Source organism: Rhodamnia argentea, chromosome 2 (genome assembly GCF_020921035.1).
Source record: "Rhodamnia argentea isolate NSW1041297 chromosome 2, ASM2092103v1, whole genome shotgun sequence".
Lineage (NCBI taxonomy): Eukaryota > Viridiplantae > Streptophyta > Magnoliopsida > Myrtales > Myrtaceae > Rhodamnia > Rhodamnia argentea.
This window is the reverse complement of record NC_063151.1, coordinates 8,502,465-8,523,893: the sequence shown is the minus strand read 5'-3', so window position 1 is coordinate 8,523,893 and position 21,429 is coordinate 8,502,465. Positions and strand designations below refer to the sequence as shown.

Below are 21,429 nucleotides of genomic sequence, written 5' to 3'. Positions count from 1 at the left end.
CTCTCTCTCTCTCTCTCTCTCTCTCTCTCTCTCTTTTCTGTGACGATGCAAGATCCCAGGGGACAATCGTCGCCATTTGTTGCTCAAGAACATAATCAGTGGATTTTGAACTTTTGGGAAGTTTCTCAACTTCTATAGAAGCATGGACTGACTTCTACTATTTGTTGGACAATGTCTGACTAATGGAAATCTATAAGATAGAAATAAGCAACAAAAGATTAGATTTTTATTTTTTAGCATGATTACGATTGTGATTGATGTAGCATCCGTTATAATCCTTCGTCCTCTCTAAAGGATGAGTATTTACATGGGGATGAAGTTGATTGCAATAAAAAATCGTGCTCAATTGGGGAAACAAAATCTTCGTTTCTGGGACGGGTCGTCGTACCTTTTCAGTACGATACATGAAAATTTCCTCGACTTGCAGAGTCACCATTTCGGGTAGGTATTACACGCGAGGTATTGGACCAGGCTCCACGATAGTCCAAATCGCTGAAGATTTAACTGAAAAATCCCAAGTACAGCATGGCGATCAATTTTTCCTTTCTAAGTCCGGGGATCCCTATCGCTTGGAGATCAATTCCTCTCCATCGGATTACGGTGGCCTTGGCCCAGCTTTTGTCATAGAAGATGAGAATGCAATTGGCTTTCATTCTGTCTACACAATAAAATTGGGGTTACCGGGTGAGAGGTGTTCAATGGAAACTCAAATGAGGGTTTAGCAAATCTTAAAATTTGGATAAGCAGGACGTCGATTGAAGGCACGGACCAATTGACGGTCGCGTAGCTCCAACAGGCCGTGGAAATTGTATCTATTCGTGGATGACGTGGGCTTGCAAATCGGAGGCATGAGATCTCGATGTGCTTTTTACGGATTATTAATTATTGTCCTTTCATTGTCCATTGAAGTTTTTCTTTTCTCGTCTTCTATTTTTAAGTACGCTGTTCATCTTCATTATAATGCCGACCGAGTTTCTATCACAAAATCGCCATAGAAGATCTAACCTTTTAGCTCATTTTCGGTGAAACGATTCCATTCGCTGAAGAAGTCTATGATACACTCCGGAGGATGTGTTAAACCGAACCTCTGGGTCCAGACGTTATACCTGTGCTTTTGTTGAAGCAGTATTGGAGTAGAGTCGGCCCTGGTGCTGATGAAGCTACTCAGCACTTCTCCGGGACCAAGTTTCATGCTAAAAGGATCCGGACTCCACCTTCGTTGCCCTCGGTCCCGGAAGTTCCCCAACCGCATCAAGCCACTATCACCCCATTGCCCTCTGCAATGTCCATCGTGATCCCATCTAAAAAGATTATTTACAGACAAAATATTCCTCCCTAGACTTGTCTCTCCTTGGCAATTAGCTTTCATAAGGGTTAGACAGATTACGCATTGTCGTGTAAGGCCAAGAAATCGCCTCCTACATGCCAAATTCCTAAGGAAAAACCCACTCTATGGCCATCAAACCTGAAATGGAGAAAGCTTTTGACTGAACTCTTTTTGAAAACTTTCTGCTCCACATCCTCTGGTGTTATGGGTTCGACACCCAAGTTATGCAAACCTCAATCGCCAGTGCATCTCCGTTGTCTGCTTTCTCTTTGCTCATTAACGGCAGGCCCTCTAGTTCTCCGCACCTTCCTGACTCCTTAGGCAAGGTGATCTGTTGCCCCCTTTCTATCGGTCGTATGCTCGGAGTTCCTCTCTCAGTGCTTTTCCGTGCGGAACAATCAGAAAACATTCACGGCGTCAATCCTGCCAGAATTTGTCCTCCTATCTCTCGCTCCTTCTCTATGCTGACGACTTGATCAATTATTGTAAAGCATCAAGAAGAAATGCTGAAGCTCCGATGAAATGTCATGATATCTGCTCCTTGGTCTGCCAAGGAATTCTACTTCCAGAAATCTAGCTTCTCCTCAGCGAAGGTGAATCTACTTCGCAACAAGCTTCATCTTCCCATCACAGCTACTTATCTTGGTAATCTACTATTCCATCATCAAAGGAAATGCCAGGTACTTAAGTTGCAGAAAAAATCACCAACTAGCTTGCTTTTTGGAAAGCTAGCACTCTTTCTTATGCAGGAGGGAAACCCTCACGATGGTTGTCCTGTGCTCTATTCCATATTACACCAGTCACTTCCAGTCTTTGATTCCATTGCTCTCAGATTCTGGTGGGGTTGCTACTTATTCAGGCAGCAAAGGTCTTTGTCTTAAATTTTGGGTACAATGTGTACTCCTACTGTTGAGCCACACTATAAGGATAAGATTGGGATCCCCATCTTCAAATCAGAATGTCCTCGGAGCCGCGACCTTCTTTCCTTCCCTCCTCTCAAGGTAGGACCCTGGGCTCGGAATGGTACTGTTGATTCTAGGGATCTCCTACGCGAAGTTGTCTGTTACCAAGTCGGTGATGGCCACGACATAAGGATCTGGGATGACCTACAGATTCCATCTCTACCATCCTATGACCCCATATGTGCTGCTCATTCGCCAGTTTCTCCCGGTGAACCATGGTTAGCGGCTTCCTTTTTCCAATCACTTGTAACTTGTCACACACACACAATCCCTCACCAGATTCTCTTATTTGGGTCAACTCTAGATCTGGCTCTTATTCCATCAAATCAGGATACCTGGCCCTTTTCAAACTTTGGAAAATCGTCAGGAAAAAAAATCCAAGCAAGACACAAACTTCTCTTTTGGAGAATAGCTTGGGATCGGTATGTCTTATCCACTTCCACTGGAGTTTCTGTCCTCAACCCCAGTTTGTCACAACTCTTTTGAATCGCTCCATCACATTCTCTTTGAGTGTTCCATAGCTCAAATTATGTGGAGAAACTCTAGTTGGCCACTTCAACGTGACCCTTTTCCTCCAGCTGGACATACAACACCGGCTCATTCGCATCCTTGATCCCCGTCTCCCCTCTTTAATGTTCCCCAGGACTCTCAAAATCTCTTGATCACGAACTGCACTGTTATTTGCGTAACTATCTGGATGAGCAGGAACTCTTTTCTCTATAACAACACCCCAGCCTCTTGCCAAGAACATACATGCTCGATTCAGAATACATACGCCGAACATATACATACTAAGTCTCAAAGACCCCCTCCAGAGAACCACCTGACCTATCGAATTCCCCAGTCCACCTGGTGCCTATCCCCCTCCAATCCCGAATACTAGTGTCGTTACAGCTTTAGGATGCTGCTTTCAGGAACTCTTACGCCGAGGAAGCCGCAGCTCTTTCACTCCAACCTGCTCTTCATTGGGCCATAGACTCTGGAGCCACTGATCTGATTCCTAAAGGAGACTGTCTCAATGTCGTCCAAGATGTCAACCGGAGCTCTTCTATTCCCAATTGGTTTCTAACATCGGACTCGGATTATCATTTTTCAATACTTGCATTGTAATGTCACTACCCGGACCCGTAAACACGCTAATGGGGTTGCTGCTTCTAGCCTCTCTAGTTCAGTTCCCCTCAATCCTCTCCTCAACTTGGCCTTTCTCTGGAACAATGGTCATCCTTTCCTAGATGCAATGAGTCCATCCATTCACCCTTCTCTTCGTGATCCTCACCTCCTATTCTTGTACCGTACCTAACTCATTTGCTAAATAACTTTCGAACCTAACCATTGAAGTTGATAGGAAGGAAAAGTATTCAAACCAAACATGTGCTAGGCACAGACAGTAGCTTGATTTATCACATGCATTCATCCTATGCAGTGACTATCAAATTTACATTTTGAGGTTACTTTCTTTTTGTTATCAATTTCTAATCTAATTGGCCTAATCCATCACCATCATCCACGGAAGAGCGATCTCGTTCTCGAGCAATCGTCGAGTTGAGGCTGAGCCACTCACGAGTAACTTGACTCGATTTCATCCTTAATGTCTTAATGATGTACGTCTTTTCATGGTCAAATTTGTCAAATGACGGGAGATTTCCACAACAAGGAAAAGAAACAGTTAGCTATGGTGGAGGCATGATTATATTAAATTTGGATAATGCATTTCTCTCTATCCTTTTTATCTTCTCGTACAAATGAAAATGCTTTTAGCTATGTTGACCAGTGGTGGAGGGTTTACTCTCAAATAGTCCGGGAGCCCTTTGGTCACGGGTTCGAATTCCTCGGTCTTAGGAAGCCTTAGTTCGCCTGCAGAGTAGGGTCGGCCGTGCCATGATATAGAACAGTCCCGGCTCTATTCTCACCGGCGCCGTGATGCGAGGATGGTGACAGGCTCACCAAAGATGAAAAGTAGTTGTGGCTCAAACCAAACGTCGATCACAATTGTGACCTCCTATAAAAATGGGAGCCATCGACACTGATGGCTCCTTCCCAGCCTCTGCTGATCAAAGAAAAGAGAGTGTCGTTTCTCCATTGCCAGCATCCATCATAGAAGGTTGTACAAAACTTCATATCTTGGCTGGCATTGATTTGCCCAATAATAATACAAATCATAAGATCGAACTTCTTGTATGATAATACTCAGCTCAAGATCTATACCGATTCACTTGATTTTTATCTTGAACTCATTAAAATGTTAATACTCAGCTCGACAAACTCGCGAGCTGGTCGAGCTTAGGCCACGTTCCACTAAAACATGTTAATTGCTATACGAATAGACGAATAAATGTTCCAAACTACAAATCGATTATCCATACAGGTCGAGCAGCTGGAAATTTGATATTGATCGAGCTCAAGTCGAGCACCAAGCGGGCGAGGAGAGCTCAAGTTTGATACCGGATCGACTCGGCTCGATCGATGACAATCCTTTGCACATCCGTTATCGTACTGTTGTTTCATTGTTGTTACAAACCATGCAGTATTGTCGGAGAGAAAGAAATGACTGAAGAGTGTTGGTTGCTCCATGACCCCTTTGACCTGAAGAAGATTCACTCAGCTGGTCAGGTCTCGCAAGAGTCCAAACATGGTTGTCTGGTCACATGAATTTTAGGTGCTAGTGGCAGGCTAGAAGAGTGAACAGCACGTGCGTAGGGCCGTGCCGGCTTGTGCCGTCCCACGATTCCGATCACGGGGCACCAGCTGAGATTTAGTATTGGGGGCGGTCTCCCTGATTCCTCGACTCAAAATCGAACCCTATAAGAACTCGGGATTCACGGGTCGGGTTTTGGAATCGATGACAGGTTTGGTTCAGGTGTCGACTTTCGATCGGGGATTAGGTTTGAGCATCAAAATTGATGGGAATGTTTCGGTGTCCACGTTTACGTGGATGCTAAGTCCCACTTTTTTCGGTCAGTGTCGATGCAGGTCGGTTGGATTCGATCCGGCAAGGATAGAGATCCACCTTCCCCGGCGTCCATTCCCCGGTCCATTTTTGGCTATGCGAATTGGGTTTGGACCGCGATAATATCAACTGGATCTGCGTTTTGGGGGTGGGACCGTATTCGCTTTGCTCGAAGACCTCTCTCGTTCACATCCCTAAGGTCTAAAGAGCCATCAAAGAGGGCAAACGGCCAACCAAAGCCCGTGAACTCTTTTGTAGCGCAGCTACCGCAACATCCCGTGACACCACTAGCCGCCACCCCTCCGCCCACAACATGCGCACAAATCCAAATCTCGAGTCAATCAGAAGTAATTAGCCCCTCGCACACCACCGGCGAGGCCAATAACTCCGGTTCTCCTAACATTGATTCCACGCGTGTTTCTCCGACATCGGATCGTCGATGAAATACCTTTTTACCATCATTCTTCGGCTTTTTTTAAGATCGAGACGAGTTCTGTGGCGATTTTGGACGGGATCTCGATAAATTACAAAGAACAGAATTGGTACAAAAGGACATTTAGCCGGACTTTAATCGACGTCAAATTGAAATGATAAATGGACACAATGCCGGGATTGAATCGACGTCGATGATCCGGAACTATGACTAATGTATGGGAATTGAGAGAAATTTAAATTGCAAAAAAGGTAAATTGCGCAAATGTAAAGATAAAGGTAAATTTGCATGGTTACAAACAGAGGTTACACGATTCAAATAGATAAATAACTTTCCATTCTCCTATTATCTTGCAACACTTGAGCCCGAAAATACCGATACCTCGTCAATGTTGATGTCGATGACTTCACCCAAATAACTGATATTTGTTTTCATTAATTGCACGTGGATGTTGATGTTGATGTCGATGACTTCATCCTCAAATAATTGATATTTACTCTCATCAGTTGTACGTTAATATCGTTGCCGATGACCTCATCTAAGATAACTTGATATCTAGCAACACTTATCTAAAAGAACCCGAAAATATTACTATTCATTAGTTGCACGTCGATATTGGTATCTGCGGCTCTTGCTGGTCACCAAACTCATCGACTAAATCTATTACTCGTCGTTCATGACACAACAAATATATATATCATTTTTGTGTGTCAACAATGTAATAACACAGAGACAATATACTTTTTCTTGATGGGTAGCTTAACGATGTAGTGCCGGAACACGGGTTCGATCATTCCGGGATTGATAGAGCCGCTGTTTTTGTGGGACCAGGAGGGGAATGTTGTGTCCCTCACGTGAAGAACATAGGGCAGCATCTGCACACATCCTTCCTCGAAAGCTTTGCTCGTGCCGCAGCGTCCACTTTAGCGCTGACCGATCAGCATTGATCGGATGGATTGAATTAATAAAAAAATATATATTTTGAATTGAATTGACGCAATTACAATATGTTTAAGGCTTTTTTTTTATTGATTTTCTCTATGCCAAGAAGATTCGAAACCCGACATGTCCTAATACCAAAAACAAGCATATCCATTGAATGTCTGATAATTGCTTTGTCGCTTCCATTTCGTTCGACCTCGTAGGAATGACCGTGCGATCCGAATGGACCGCACGGTCTCGGGCTGTCGATTCACGTGGGGAACCACGAATTCACATTGAATTTCTAACGATTCGAGGAAAGGGTCCGGCGTTCTCACGGCAAGTTGCGTGCGCGGGTCATTTTTCTCTCTGAGTGTCACGAATAAAGGCGAGGAAAGGGAACGAATGAAAACAAAATTAACATAGGGACCATACGAGATGACTAATAAGTCATAAATAAGCGATTAATCATGGTGTAATCAATTGAAAGAAGGCAAAAAAAAAAGGGTTTAGAGAGCAACGTGATTTTGGACATATAATAGCGCATTCATGGTAACATTTATGGAGGAGAAATCCATTTGATTGTATAACTTCATTTTTCTACTTTTGGAGTTTTTTTTTTCTAGAAGTAATTTTAGAGCTATTTGAAGTAGTAAAAAAATTATTTATCTCTAGAAATAGAAAAATTAGTTTTTGATTGGAAATAAAGGTAGAAAAATCTATTTCCGATGGGAAGTTGATTTATAAAGTAAGAGTATCGGCATGGGCTCTTTCTTTTGTTTTTTTTTATTTAATTGAGGGGGTGGGGGAGTGGGGTCACGGGCGCCCGACGTGTTGTGTGGATGAAAGCTGTCCCACGGCTTAGCTAGAATGATTCTTGATGGCGACCTTGTTGGCGAGAGAAGTTGGAAAGGAAAGCGACTCTGCTTGTCTCTTCCTTTTTTTGGATGCGGTCCCAAGAAAATCCGAATAGACAGCGGAAACTTCACATGATCTCGGCTCGAGCCATTACGTGCCCACGCGGATTCGAAACGAGTCCTCAACAAGTTGCTCCATGCAAAAACGAAGTTAACGCAAAAGACATCTCTCTCTCTCTCTCTCTCTCTCTCTCTAAATTTATTGATTGAGATGTGTCGTTTTCTCCATTTTGGGTTAATACTATGACAACATCTCATAGCATATTTGGAGCGTGTTTATTTGAGCGAAAGAATTATTCGCGGGTTAGTTTTCTGTGCATTTACGCACTTGATTTGCTGAAAATGAACGGTCAACAAAAGATCATTTATGGCGAGAGAAAATGTGTGTTTAAATTAAAGAGAAAGGAGAATTTCCAGAACTTAAAAGGGGGAGAAACGGTTTTTTTCGTTCGTCGTGAAGTTTTCACCGGAACTAGCTGCCCTTAACAATAAGAGCGAAGTGCGTCGCCCCACTGTAGCAAGTAGTAGCAATTATGCCGAATTACAAACCTGTCTATGGTTCTCTTCGAATTTGAGCTAAATTCTTGTTGTTGATGCATCCACACTGTATTACAGAAATTAGAGAAATGTAGCATAGATTGGGTATGTTGCTGTATAGGGAAAGGCTCGTTTGGTAATTTCAACCCGTCACACGATGCATATAAACCTATATACAGTTGTCCTCAAATTTTAGCTAAATTCTTGTTTTTTCCGCATCTACGGAATTATAGAAGTTTTATAAATGTAGTATAGATTAGGCACGTTGCTGTCTAGGGAAGGCTTTTTTGCAATTTCAACCCCCCAACCAAGTGATTTTGCCTCGTATTCATATAAGTACATTGGATCAAAGTTGGGGAACCAATGATTATATATATATATGTATGTATGTATGTATGTATGTATGTATGTATGTATGTATGTATGTATGTATTTGTACAAGTTTAGGTAGTTTCAGGCTTATAAAAAGTTGCGATCCCTGCAAGATTTATATTATGAAAAAAAAAAATAGAAAGTAAATGGTCATTCCACATAGGCAAGACTTGCAATTATTTGTGAATCGTAATTGGATTTTATCGAATTTTTGTTAACTCAAGCAGCTTTGTTGTTTTCTTTTTGGCTCGTCTTGAAGTTATGGCTCCATAATTTTTTGAAAAAAATTATAAAATATATATATATAAACCTATTGCGATTGTGCTAATTCAGTTCACTTTACCCGCCGACACCGACTTAAATAATTTTTAATACTATTTTAATATTTTTATTTTTTTTTTTTTTATTTTTCTTTCCTACTTGTACTATGGCCGACAAGGGCCACGAAGCCCTCATCGGCCATGGGTGAAGGTGACCTCGCCTGCGGCTCGGGAGGCCATGGCCGCCTTCGCGAACCCTAATCCTCGCGAGGCCGGCCTCACCACCGGGGCCACGCCTAGCCGCAGGCGAGGCCATGACCGCTTTCGCCGGTGGTCGCGCCTCACGAACCCTAACCCTTGCGAGGCTCGTCTCACCGGGGCCTCGTTGGCCGCGGGCAAAGGTGGCCATGGTGAGGTTGCTCTCGTCCAAATCCGGGCAAGGTGCCCTCGCCGGCGGCCACGATGGCCTTGCCCGGTGGCCGGCAAGCTACGAAGACCCTCATGACCACAGCAGAAGTAGGAAAGAAAAACATGAAAGAGAATAAAATAAAAATTTATTAAAAATTGTTCATGTCGAGATCGGCCGGCAAAATGGATTGGATTGGCACAATTACAAAAAATTTAGAACTCAACTGGCATAATTGCAAAAGATTTAGGACTCAACTAGCAAAAAAGAAAATTTTAGGACTGAATTGACATAATTATAATAAGTTTATGATTTTTTTGGTAGTTTTCCCTAGTTTTTCCATTTATTGGTTTACAATTTGTCACATTCTTCCTATTGCACTGTTGCTGCTTACATATTCCTTATATTATATTCAACCTACTTATAAAACAGACATACGAAAGTTAGCTAGCTGTTTTGTCATAATTTACTAGAAGATTCCGTGAGATGCCATATGTAGCCTCTGTTTAAGTTAGTTTGGCTAATCTCGTGGAAAATTCAAAATTGAAATCTAAAATGAGATTATTTTCTCGATAAAAAAGTATCAAGTGAACTTTTATCTAAATGAGGATCTAAATTGATCAGATTAGTCTCAAATAAAGGCTCTGAGCTAGCTGGCCAGCCAAATGTTGGCTAGCAGACATTTTTCCCTTGCACAAACGAGAACAATTATGTCACAAATGGAATTAAGATTGAGTTATTCCGTCAATTTTTCTCTTTTCTTCTTCCTCTCCCTCTCTCTCTCTTGAAGCAAATCGATGTGCGCTCGGTCCTTGCCGCTCCATGGTTGATGCCCGTTGCCCCTTGCCGGATTCAGTCCGTCGTTCGCCATCGTCTCTTCTTTGTTCCGGGCTCCGGTGCGGAGGAAGAGAAGGACCCACGAAGCGTGCCAATGCAATCCTTCTCACCCTGCTTCCGATGCCTTTAGTTTTTATAGTTTGTGTTCTCTCCTCCTTGTCCATGTACTGAACGAGTGTTTTTTTTTTTTTCCCGCTCATTTGGTTGTATTGGGAATATTCCTGTCCTTGTTAGCTGCTTCATTCTCCGCCGAACTTTTAACAGATTGGACATGCTCCGCACTCAATTGTTTGCAATATTACGAGGGAGCTTTTGATCGGAAGAACTCGTAGAACCCTAGCTTTCGGACAAAATTGCCCGTGTTTAAGGTGCCGAAAAATGTTTTCCGGTGAACATTGGGTCAGTCGATGAGCTCGGGCCTTATTTAAGCTGGATTGGCCACTTCATATCCTTATTTAGAATAAAATTCATTCTAAATCCTCTTTTTCTTTTCTTTTTTTTCAAGGAAATGATCCCACTTCAGACCATTTTCTGAAAATTTCCCCTCATCCTATAGTAACTTAAATCAAATTCTTTTGGTATAATAATTGGCTTTTGTCTTTTTCTTTTTTTTTTCGTTTTTAGTACCCATTTATCATTTTCTCAAAATGCATAACTATGATTAAATCTCTTAAATCCCCACATACTTCACACTTAGATTGGAATCTAAATCCTACAACGGTCTGTATTTATGAAATTCATCGACTCTCTCGAAAAATTGAAGTTCGAATTTAAGTTGCCCCCTCATCCTACAACTTAGATTAAGCTTTCGAAACAAATTTACATCTGCAAATCTCTTTCTTTCCAACATATTTGGACATGCATTTTCTTCCTATTTTTGATAGTTTCTGTTTTCAACAAAATTTGTTACCGAAACGGAAAAAAATTTACGAGATCGATCAACTTTTCTATCTGACATCGATCATAAGTTCGACTATGCTTCCATAATGTCTGGTACTGTTTTCTTTCTAATTTATAATTGAATTGTCCATGGTAAATTGACTCCCATATAGTAGTTTTTTTTTAACCAATTAAGTACTTTAAAGATTCGTCTAAAAAAGAAATCAAGTCTCGTACATTTATACGGTGTGACCTATGAAAATTATATAAATAGACGAAACAGGAACAAGACAGATCCATCGAAAAAGATAGTTCTCCTGCCATTTTTTCAAAAGAAAAGGATGATTCGACCTAATTCGATGAAAGGGAAGAGATCCGAGCGAATGGAAAGGAAAAAACCAAGGGATGTGATAATTGTTGAATGTTGGTGAAATCTTATACAAAAAAAAAAAAATAGAGAGAAAATTGCTAAAGTAAACTGACCAACCAAATTAACTTCCCCTTAAAATGTTTTCACGAGGAAGCCTAGAATTCACACACTTTATGACGTCATCCATTTTTATTTGGGAAGGGGAAAAAAATAAAAATAAAAAATAGGATTATTTACGCAGAAAGTGTTAAATCAAAGGAAAATCAACCTCCCGCTAATTACTGTATCTGGACCCAAATGCCCTCGCTCGGAACCCCTCGATGCACCGCGAATAGCATGTAATAACCCGCCGGAGCCAAATTACGCGAACCCGGAGCCACCGCCTCTGCCGCAAAAACCGAATTCCCGACATTGGCGACCTTACCGCTGCCAATCACCAGCAGGCGCTGGTTCATCGAGAACGAGTGCGTGTTGAACGGCGGCGCCACCATTGTCACCGCCACGGCGTCCAGGGAGACGTCCCCCGCCACTGTGAACCGGACCACGAAGCTCTGCGAGTACCCGATCTGGGCCTGAGAGCTCGGGTAGATTATCCGCGGGCGCGAGCCTGAATGCTCCGGGTCCAGGTACGGCGGCCGGAACGCCTCGAGCCGGAGCTCCGTTGGGAAGATCACTCCGGTGAAGTTGTAGTAGATGTGGGGGTTGCTGCCACCAACGAGCACCCGCCCGTCCCGCAGCAGCACTGCCGTGGAGTGGTACACCCGCGGGATCCCCGATGGGTCCTGGAGGGCGAAGCGCCCGCCTGCTGGTCCGTCGGGCGTGTAGATGACCGGGTTGAGGACTGGGTTTCGCCCGTGCTCCCACCCGGCAGTCCCTGCCGCCACGCCGTTGATGATCAGGACGTCGCCGTTCGGCAGCAGCACCATGTCGCCCATGGCCCGGGCCCCCGGCATCGTCTCCATGGCCCATTGCGGGTTCGGGTCGGTTATTCTGATCCGCCCGCAGGTGTTCAACGCTCCGAGGAATTTCCCACCCATCGCCTGCGCGAAAGCTCCTTTTGGAGCTCCGCCGCAGACCAACACTTCAGCTACTACATTCATCGTGGGTTGTGCGGTCGTCTTCAGCGGAAGCAACACGGAGGAGCCCGTGCTCGGGTAACATCTCGGGTCGCCGCCCGGCATTGTTGGGTACGTTCGGACCACCTTGTTGTTCACGTAATCAAACAATATAGCGCGGTTGTTCGCGAAAATGAATAGATTGCCGTCGACGTTGAGGTGGACGAACGGGTAGAGATTGTTCTCAATGCCGCGGTCGTTGGTCTGGACCAGAAACGGCAGGCTATAGACGTTCGAAGCTCCGGAGCTCTTCGGGTAGAACTCGTAGTTGAACTGCCTCCGGCCGCCGACGACGATCTGGCGGCCGTCGGGGAGGATCTGGTTGGTCGCGTACCAGCGGCGCGCCACCAGACCGTTCCCCATCTCCCGCCAGTCGCAGCGGCCGTCCGAGCACGGGGCGAAGATCCGGACCTGCCGCTCGCCGCCCCTGTAGCCGCCGGTCTGGATGAGGCTGCCGTCCAGCGTGGCGGAGCCGGAGGAACACCAGACGTCGGTCTGGACCATAAGGGGGCGGAAGGCGTTGGAGGCGACGTCGTACTCAACGGAGTGCGCGGTGCAGTCGTCGACCACGACGGTCTCCGTGGGCTCGTGGCGGCACTTGCCGTCCGGGAGGGAGAGGTTGGACTTGCCGAAGTCGGTGCGGTCGAAGATGACGACGCGGTCGTTGTGGAGGAGCTGCATGTGCATGGCCACGATGCCGATGTTGCTCTGCAGCAGCTCCCACCGAGCGGCGGCGGCAAGGGCCCTCGGTTGCTGCGGCTGAGTGGCCAAGAGCAGGAAGCAGCAGCACAATATCAAGCGAAGGCTCGAGGCGCGAGTCCGACAGACAGACGTCATCTTGGTTTGCATGGTCTGTTTTTACTTTAGTCTTAAGATTTGGAGGCCTCGTGAGAGCCGTTTATAAATCACTCGAGAGCGCGACATGGACTAAAATAGACGCCACTTAATTAGGAATTCCAACATCAATGCATTTTATTTCAACAGCTATCCGGCACCACGGTTTTTCGAAATCGAAAAACGGGTTCTCTCGATAAAATCACCATATAAAATCACTCCATCGAGCAAATATTGGATCTAACTTCAAATGGCGGCGAGCGGACGGTTAACTTGCTCGCATGTGAGAGAAAATGCTAGAATGAAAGAAGCAATTAAACCTAAGTACTTATGTTGGTGGATGCGTTTGGCCTTTCGAGCACATGGTATGGTATGGTTGGTGACGGGTCATGGTACGAATTTTCGGTCGAGAAATTTATCATTGGAGGATCCTTCTTCGGAATTGAACGGTCGCCGAGGAGGGCAACCGCCCAGATCATTAATGCCCTCGAACAATTCCCACGGCTTCTCGAGGAGAATCGATTTCGAGTTAGATACATTTGGTGCAAATCCAATTAGGACAAAAAGATGGGAGTGAGTCGTCTAACTTTTATTATCCGGGTGGATGCGCATCACTGAATTCGAGCGTGGGATTCGTTGAGAATTAAGACGTAGAAATTATTTGGCCTAACACCCAAAAAAAATCTCCAATTTTAGTATTTATGACAATTTTATTCGAAACTTTTTTGGTCTCGTAAAAATTCCTCGATTTTTACTTTTGTCCCGATTCTACCTGTTTAATATCCAAAAAATCTTCAACTTTAGCATCTGCCCCAATTATATCGGAAGCTTATTTTTGTCTCATAAAAATTTCCAACTTTTACTTTTATCTTAATTCTACCCCCGTCAGTCTTCCGTCCATAATCACCATTAATTTATCCTACGTGGCTCGAGTTTTCTCGCCGCACTTACCAATAATTCTTCGAAATTTAGAAACAGTAGGTTTCGGGGATGACGAGATTTTAGATCGTTCGTCTAAATATCTCCATGTCCGGCCTTTCTTTATACTATTGAATGTCGAAAAGAATACAAAACGCGCCGTCTTAAGTGACTCTGTATCTCCTAGCAATATGTAGGGGAAGCAAACAATGGAAGAGAAGTTCAAGGGTTTCTTATGTCTGCTTTGCTGAGATGTAATTCATTAACGATGTAAAAATGTTACGTAGAATTAACTAATGGTGATTAAGAACGGAAGGTTAACGGTGACAAAAGCAAAAGTTGAAGGTTTTTTATGAGATAATTTTTTTTTTATATAACTAGGACATATGCTAAAGTTGAGCGTTTTTTTGTACTAGGCTGGTAGAATTGAGACAAAAGTAAAAGTTTAAGGTATAATTGGGACAAAAGTAAAAAGTTGAAGGTTTTGTTTGACACAAAAAAGGTTTTTGATATAATTGTTACAAATGCTAAAGTTGTAATTTTTTTGGGTATTGAGCCGAAACTATTTATACCAAAATGAAGAAAAAACCGGAAGAAATTAGTGCTTAGTCATAGTGAAAACGAAGATTTCATCCTCTTAGCTATATTAGGACATCTACTTGAATCTGCACATGTTTCAGGATAATGCATATATCTTTTTTGATAGTGCATATCGTTGATTGATCATATTTGGCATTGTGTTTATGTTACTACCTTAGATAGTCATGTAATAAATCATATAAATAGGCTCATCGTACTCTTTTCTATTCATATTGAAGTATACAAGAATTCCTCTCTTTCGCTTTATATTTTTTAATTGATCCGGCTCGTTCGATAAAGGCCATCATTTGTTCTATTAGGACGACATGGGGTAGTGAGAATGTTGAAGATGAGCATTCCGAAAAACATGGGGTAGTGAGGATGTTGAAGAGGAGCATTACGAAAAAATTCCAAAACAGTAAGTCGAGGTTCAAGCAAGGATCTCTTGATTATGTTCCGTGCCTCTATTGAGGGCTCGACATATCTCAATCATTGATAGATGGGGCACCGATTGAAGCGGAAGATCTCGTTCCATGAATACGGACATCGTCGTGGGTTCGTTATGGGAGGGCCGAGTCAGTCGGGCGATGCTAAGGACACTTTATTGACACATACTATCCACAAAAAAAAAAAAAGAAATGATTCCAACAAATACCCATTACAAATGGCATGAGAAAGATTAGGACTATCGTGTCCGGTGCGGACTAGCCGGGTAGTCGAAAAGCTCCGACCCGATCCGCCGGTATCGAGAAGGGGTGGAAAAGGAAACGTAGAGAGAGCGAGCAAAGAATCTATTCCCACGTGCAAAAATGAAAACGCGTACGGAGCCTTTGGGAGGGGGGGCTTTTAGCAAAGAAACGTGGCCGATCTCGAATCATGTCTCTATCTATCTGCCCTTTTTCTCAGGCTTTATTTCTTCATCTTCATCTTCCTCCTCCTCCTCCTCCTCTCTCTCTCTCTCTCTCTCTAAAATCTACTGTGATGTTGTCCTGCGAGGCAGGTGAAGAAGTAAATGCTGTGCATGTAAATTACAAACCGGTCCATCCGCTTCGTCCTCCTTTCCGTTTTGTCGTCGATTGGACGTGATGATGATCAGATTCTGTTCTCCTTAAGCTGCCAATAAGGGGAAAAAAAAATGATGATTTGCTCTTCTTCTTTTTTTTCTTTTAATCTCTTTTCTTGTTTAAATTGGAATGTTCTTCTCTTTCAACGGGGGGACATCACTTTCCTTGGGATCTTAGGATTAGAATAACGTCGGTCTGATGTGTGTTCTGTGGGAAATCGTATATGTTGTCTCCCCACGTTTGACGAGTCAATCAATCATTTTTCTGGTCTTGCTTTCTCTGCTCCGCGTCATGTGCTGCGAGAGCCCACGCGGTTTTTCCTTTTTCTTCTTTTTAACTATTTTTGCACGCCGACACGCCTTTGGCATCCGACGTTGTGTCCGCGTCGGAGCGGATGCGCCGATGGGTAAGTCTCGCGTGCTCCGGCGCTAGCGGGACCCATTTGGAAGCCATATGCCTGTGAGGATGAGTTCGGCGGCGGCGGGAGCTGAGTGGCCGCGGTGGAGGTGATACCGAAGCCCCGGTGTGATTGTTTGGATGTGGGGATGATGCAGTATGTAGTTATTAAATCATACTTCGTTACAAAAATATCGCATGGAATCCAAGTAGGAGGACGGGAATTCTAACTTTTTGAAGGGAGTATCTCAGGTCGGCCAAATTCGCAACGTGGGAAGAGCTTTCTAGGGCGATGGGCCCTGCTTTCATTTCTCAATTCTAATCATAAGATGTAGGCCGAACCCACGTAATTCATGGAGTATCCATGTTTGATACATTTCGTTCAAATTTAATCTCTTTCATCAAAATTCGTTTCTTCATTTTCGAACAAATATACTTCAACGCAAGTTAACCAACGATAAAGCCCAGCGACATAAAAGGCTTCGTCGGCCTATAATCGACGGCAGAGTGCGACGACATGAGGATATGAATCTTATCGAAGACTAAAATCTAAAAACAACAACTAAGATGTATGGCGGAATCTAATCGACGAGGATTGAAAAATGGTTTTTCGTGAGTCGATCAGGGGTTTAAAAGAGTACAGCATGGCTATTGAAAGCCTACAATCGATAGTTACAAATGGAGGTTGCAAAATTTAAAGCGATCTCTTGTTATCTGGCAACACTTACCTAAAATGGCTTAAATATCCAAAAATATCGTCATTCACGAGTTACGCATTGATATTTGAATTGTGACGTCCATGACTTCTGCTGCTCATTAAACTCTGTTATTGTCTTTGAACCACCCCCCCGGGCCCAAAAAAAAAAAAAAAAAAAAAAGAACTTGTTCAAAGGAGAGAGAGAGAGAGAGAGAGAGAGAGAGATCTCGGTTGGTCATAGACTTGGCTAGGAAGGAAAAATGGTGGGTGGGAAGTAATATTCTTTGGAGCTGTGTTGAGCAAAGCGAAAGGGTGGGTTTCCTCACTCCTTTCGGTGCCTCTCTTCTGACAAATTACAAAAGAGAGAAATGGCAGATTTTATTCATTCCTTGGCGAAAGCATCTCTCTTTTATCTTTATCGTTATCGATTTCGATACACAAGGAATAAATGTAGATAATTCTCCTCTGCAAGATACATCGCACTCGGGGGATCCGAGTGGTTAGATTGTGTTTGTGGTGAATGTACCAATTTAAAGTTTTTTGCGATCAAAAAATTAATTTAAAATAAATTTATCACACAAACACACACACATATATATATAAATTTAAATTTTTTTGGTGGAATGTGTTTGTCTTGGCCAGAAAAGAAGAGTTAGTTGCTTAGATGCCTTGCCTATTAATGGCCAAGTACAAGTACAACTGCCAGCAAGAACCGCGGGAGAAAGAGAGCGCAATTGAATACCTACGATACCCACCTCCATCACGCGGGCCCCCTTGGCCTTCTGGCAATTCTCGTACGAGTAGGCCTTGGATCGGGACAAGCCCCGCCCGCAACCACGGAGCTCACAAAATTCCTAAACAGACACCGATCGATCGGACGTCGTCGTCGTCGTCTGACGATCGAGATTTTTTGCCAACTCTACTCATGAGCGTGTCAGTGTTCGCCGTGAGCACTTTGGCTGGCACTCAACGCCTGAGGGCTAGCCTCGAACATGATACAGTTAGCTATGACCCAACGCCTTTGGTAAATGTGTTGCACGGCCTCTACACACCTATATATGGGATGACAAGACATGACATGACGCGATACACTAATTTATTTACGGACGTACATCAACATGTATATGCCATAAGCACGCCTATGTCGACACGTCTCAACGCGTTTCAACCGCTTTACGTATGTCACGATCTTCATTTCACGTTACGTCTAAATTGTATTATTGTCGCCTTTTATGTTCTACGAGTTTTGAATTCCTGGAGATGTTATCACATTACAAAACTGTCTTTTTAACATGGATGTTGTTTCTATTAAGTTTCGAGGATAACAAATATTATGACCAAATCCAAACTTGTTTAAGTAGGCGATTGTTATATTATGTCGTGTCGTGTGTAATGTTATGAAGCCAGTCACGTTAAAAAACCGTGGCCTTGCTTTTACTTAAGCGAGGCGCACGGGCTTCGGTCCATAATCTGTCCCTTACGGGTTGACCAGTTGCTTTAGAATCAAGCAAGAACAACGGATAATTGGGCTAAATTCATGAACCAGGCTTCAAGATGGCCCATCAGAAATGAGCTCCCTCTTTGAAATGCCTCGCCATCGGCCCATCAACTATCGTCAACGGGGACTGCAAAATGGTCAATGTGAAGCCTCTTTTTTTTTGTTTTTTTTTTTTTTAAGTCCCAAGTGTTTTTTTCTCCCAAGCCTTTCATCTTGTATTGGTCATGACCTTCAATTTCGTGTCGCGTTCAAATCAGTTAGGTCTAGACTTTAGGCCACAATCTATGTCGAGCTCGAGGTACAAATTTGTATTTGGAATCCAAACAAATCACAACCGAGCCTGGGTGATTCGGTGATCACGTGTTCGATATGTCTTTCACGAGATCGGAAGTTCGAGCAATGTCGTGAGTGAAGACCTACTTGTGCTCTCGAGTGTTGCCACCCCGTGTGGATAGAGCTCCGAGTTCGATCCGTCATCCACGAGATCGGAAGTTCGAGCAATGTCGGGAGCAATGACCTACTCGTACCCTCAAGTGTTGCCACCCTGTGTGGATAGAGCTCCGACATGCTAGTAGGCCAAACTTCGGACCTTCTGGTTCGGGTAACACCGAGTAATTATGGTGTGAATCCAACAAATCATTACAGGCGCGACTAAGATCATGCTAAGGGGCGACGGTCAAGGCAAGTCGTCTATCTCACTTGTTTGCCAATTGAAAGAAATCCAACTTCACGCTAACAAGAATATAACTGAAAAGTCTATATGAAGGCCTAATTTCACGGTCATTCGCTTTACGTCGATATCATGCATCGCATTTAGCTAAGTTGGTAAAGATTTCTGCTTTTGACAATAAATCACAAGGTAGTTATAGATCTAAAGCTCCGTTTGTTTCACGGAAAATATTTTCCTCAATTTCCGGTGTTTGGGGGGGCGTAAAATGAATGGTCAATGGAAAATATTTTTTGGTCAACGAAAAAAGCTTTCTAAAATTGAGGAAAATGATTTTCTCATTTTGAAAAGAGGAAAACATTTTCCTCGTATTTTCTTCCTCCTTTCTTTCACACTTCTTTTCTTTAAAATTATATTTAATTATTTAATTATTCTTTTTTTAGTCAGAAATTTAATTATTCTTTAAATTTCAAATTTTTTATTTTCTTTTTTCTTCTTTTATTTTTCTCTTTTCTCCTTCTTCCTCCTTCCTCTTCCCCGACCTGTTGTTGCTCCTTCCTCCGCCCGCTTCCTTCGACAATGGCGGACCTCGGCGACGGCGGTCGCCTAGTGATGCGAGCTCGAGGCTCGGCGACATGAGCCTCGGCATCGTCGGCCTCGAGTGAGCGAGGCAGGCAAGCCTTGGCATCGCAGAGGCGGGCGAGGCAAGCCTCGGTGTCGCCCTAGGCCGGCAAGGCGAGCCTTGGCGTTGCCAACCTCGAGGAAGGCCTCGCCTCATCGGATCCGGCTCGGCCGGGCTCGGCCTCGAGCGAGTGAGGCTCGCCTCACCGGATCCGTGAAGCACCTGTCTCGCTCTAGGCCGATGAGGCTTGACCCGAGCTCGCCTGCCTTTTGCGAGGTGACGCCGAGGCCGAGCCCGGCTTGTGGCCGATCGCCGGCCGTCATCGTGGTCAGTGACCGACTGAGAAAATTTACATAAGGAAGAAAAAAAAAAGAGAGAAAAATTTAAAGAAAGTAATTAAAAAATAAAATAACTACAAATAAAAATATTTTTTATTCAAAAAAGTAAATAATTTTTTTTGGCAAAATCAATTTTCTTGACAAACGGCGGAAATCATTTTCCAATTTTTTTTTAAGTATGAGCCAAACACCGAAAAATATTATTATTTTCTTGGAAAATGACTTTCCGAAAAATATTTTCCGAAGACATCATATTTTTCATGAAACAAAGGGAGCCTAAGTATCTATAATACGTCACGATACAGAGTTTCTAACTTTCTCTAAAGTCGAAGCTAAACTTTCATTGTGTCTGTTTCGCGAAAAATGAATGATTTATAAAATATTTTTCAAAAATTAATCACTTGTATCGTCGATGAATATAAATGAACAAAATATACCGTCACCATCCACGAAAAGATTCAAACATATACAATTATCGGTAATGAAAACCTATTTCATTGATTAATATTTCAAGTAATACAAGCGATTATTTAAAGGGAAATGCTTCAAAATCATTCATTTTTCGCAATACAAACGGAGAATTTCACGAGACGATTGTTGCTTTGTCCCATGATGAAAATAAACTTTCAATCGACTTCATGTCTCGACATAGAACATTATTGTGAGATGGAGGTGCTATGTCCAAAAGCAAAAGCTAGAATTTCAATTGCTTACCAGATATTTGTTTCGGTCACCTCATTGAATTGAAAGGTACACTGTAATCGCGAAGATTCACTCGAACTAGCTACGAAGTTCAGACCAACTGTACATTTTAAGACGCATCTATGAGCGACACCAACAAGATTTTGTTAAAAAAAGGACGCGATGATTGGACAAAATGGATATTACACGTGTTCTAGATTTTCAAGGCAAGTCCATGGACCTCTGATTAAAAAAAAAAAAATAGTCCATGGGCAGCAATCAAACATTCAAACTCAATATACCAATAACTAGGGGCGTGCATAGTTTCCTATCCAACTTGAAAATCGGATTGGACTGCTCGATTCTTGGTGGTTCCCAGGTTTCAAATTTTTGGAATTGGGAATAATCGGTCCGGATCCCAGTTCTTGTGTAGGAATCGCATTGACCGGATGAATTGGTAGAATTGGCTCGAAGTATTTTATTTTTTTTTTAATTTTTCAAAATTGCCAATTCTCGAGGACTAGACTGGGACCGATCTGTTCCCCATGCCGAGATAGAAACCGACTCACCTAGAATCGATCACCCCTACCAATAATACATTCCCAATATTTCATGGTTATCGATACTGATGGTAGTTGCATATGACTGACCATAATTAATTATGCCAACATAGATACTAGTATCTATTAGTAAATTTTGAGAGAATCGTACTTTCGCGCGTGACATTTTTTCCTTTTGAGATCTCGAGATACCAATATTACCCGAAGTGGAATCTATCCACAAACGTTACCACTCGTAACGGTCCTTCCATTGTACATAAGAAAAAGCGTAGTAAACAGCAATTGGAAAGAT

The 21,429-nt window shown here is 43.1% G+C and overlaps 1 protein-coding gene across 1 annotated transcript; it reads right to left on the bottom strand.

The window, feature by feature from the left end:
• Positions 1–11,228: 11,228 nt before the first annotated feature.
• Positions 11,229–13,198, bottom strand: LOC115738764 (aldehyde oxidase GLOX-like). The gene has a single exon (XM_030671488.2). It carries the CDS (start codon positions 13,130–13,132, stop codon positions 11,447–11,449), a length of 1,686 nt encoding a protein of 561 aa, XP_030527348.1. The 5' UTR covers positions 13,133–13,198; the 3' UTR covers positions 11,229–11,446.
• Between the last annotated feature and the right edge of the window lie 8,231 nt (positions 13,199–21,429).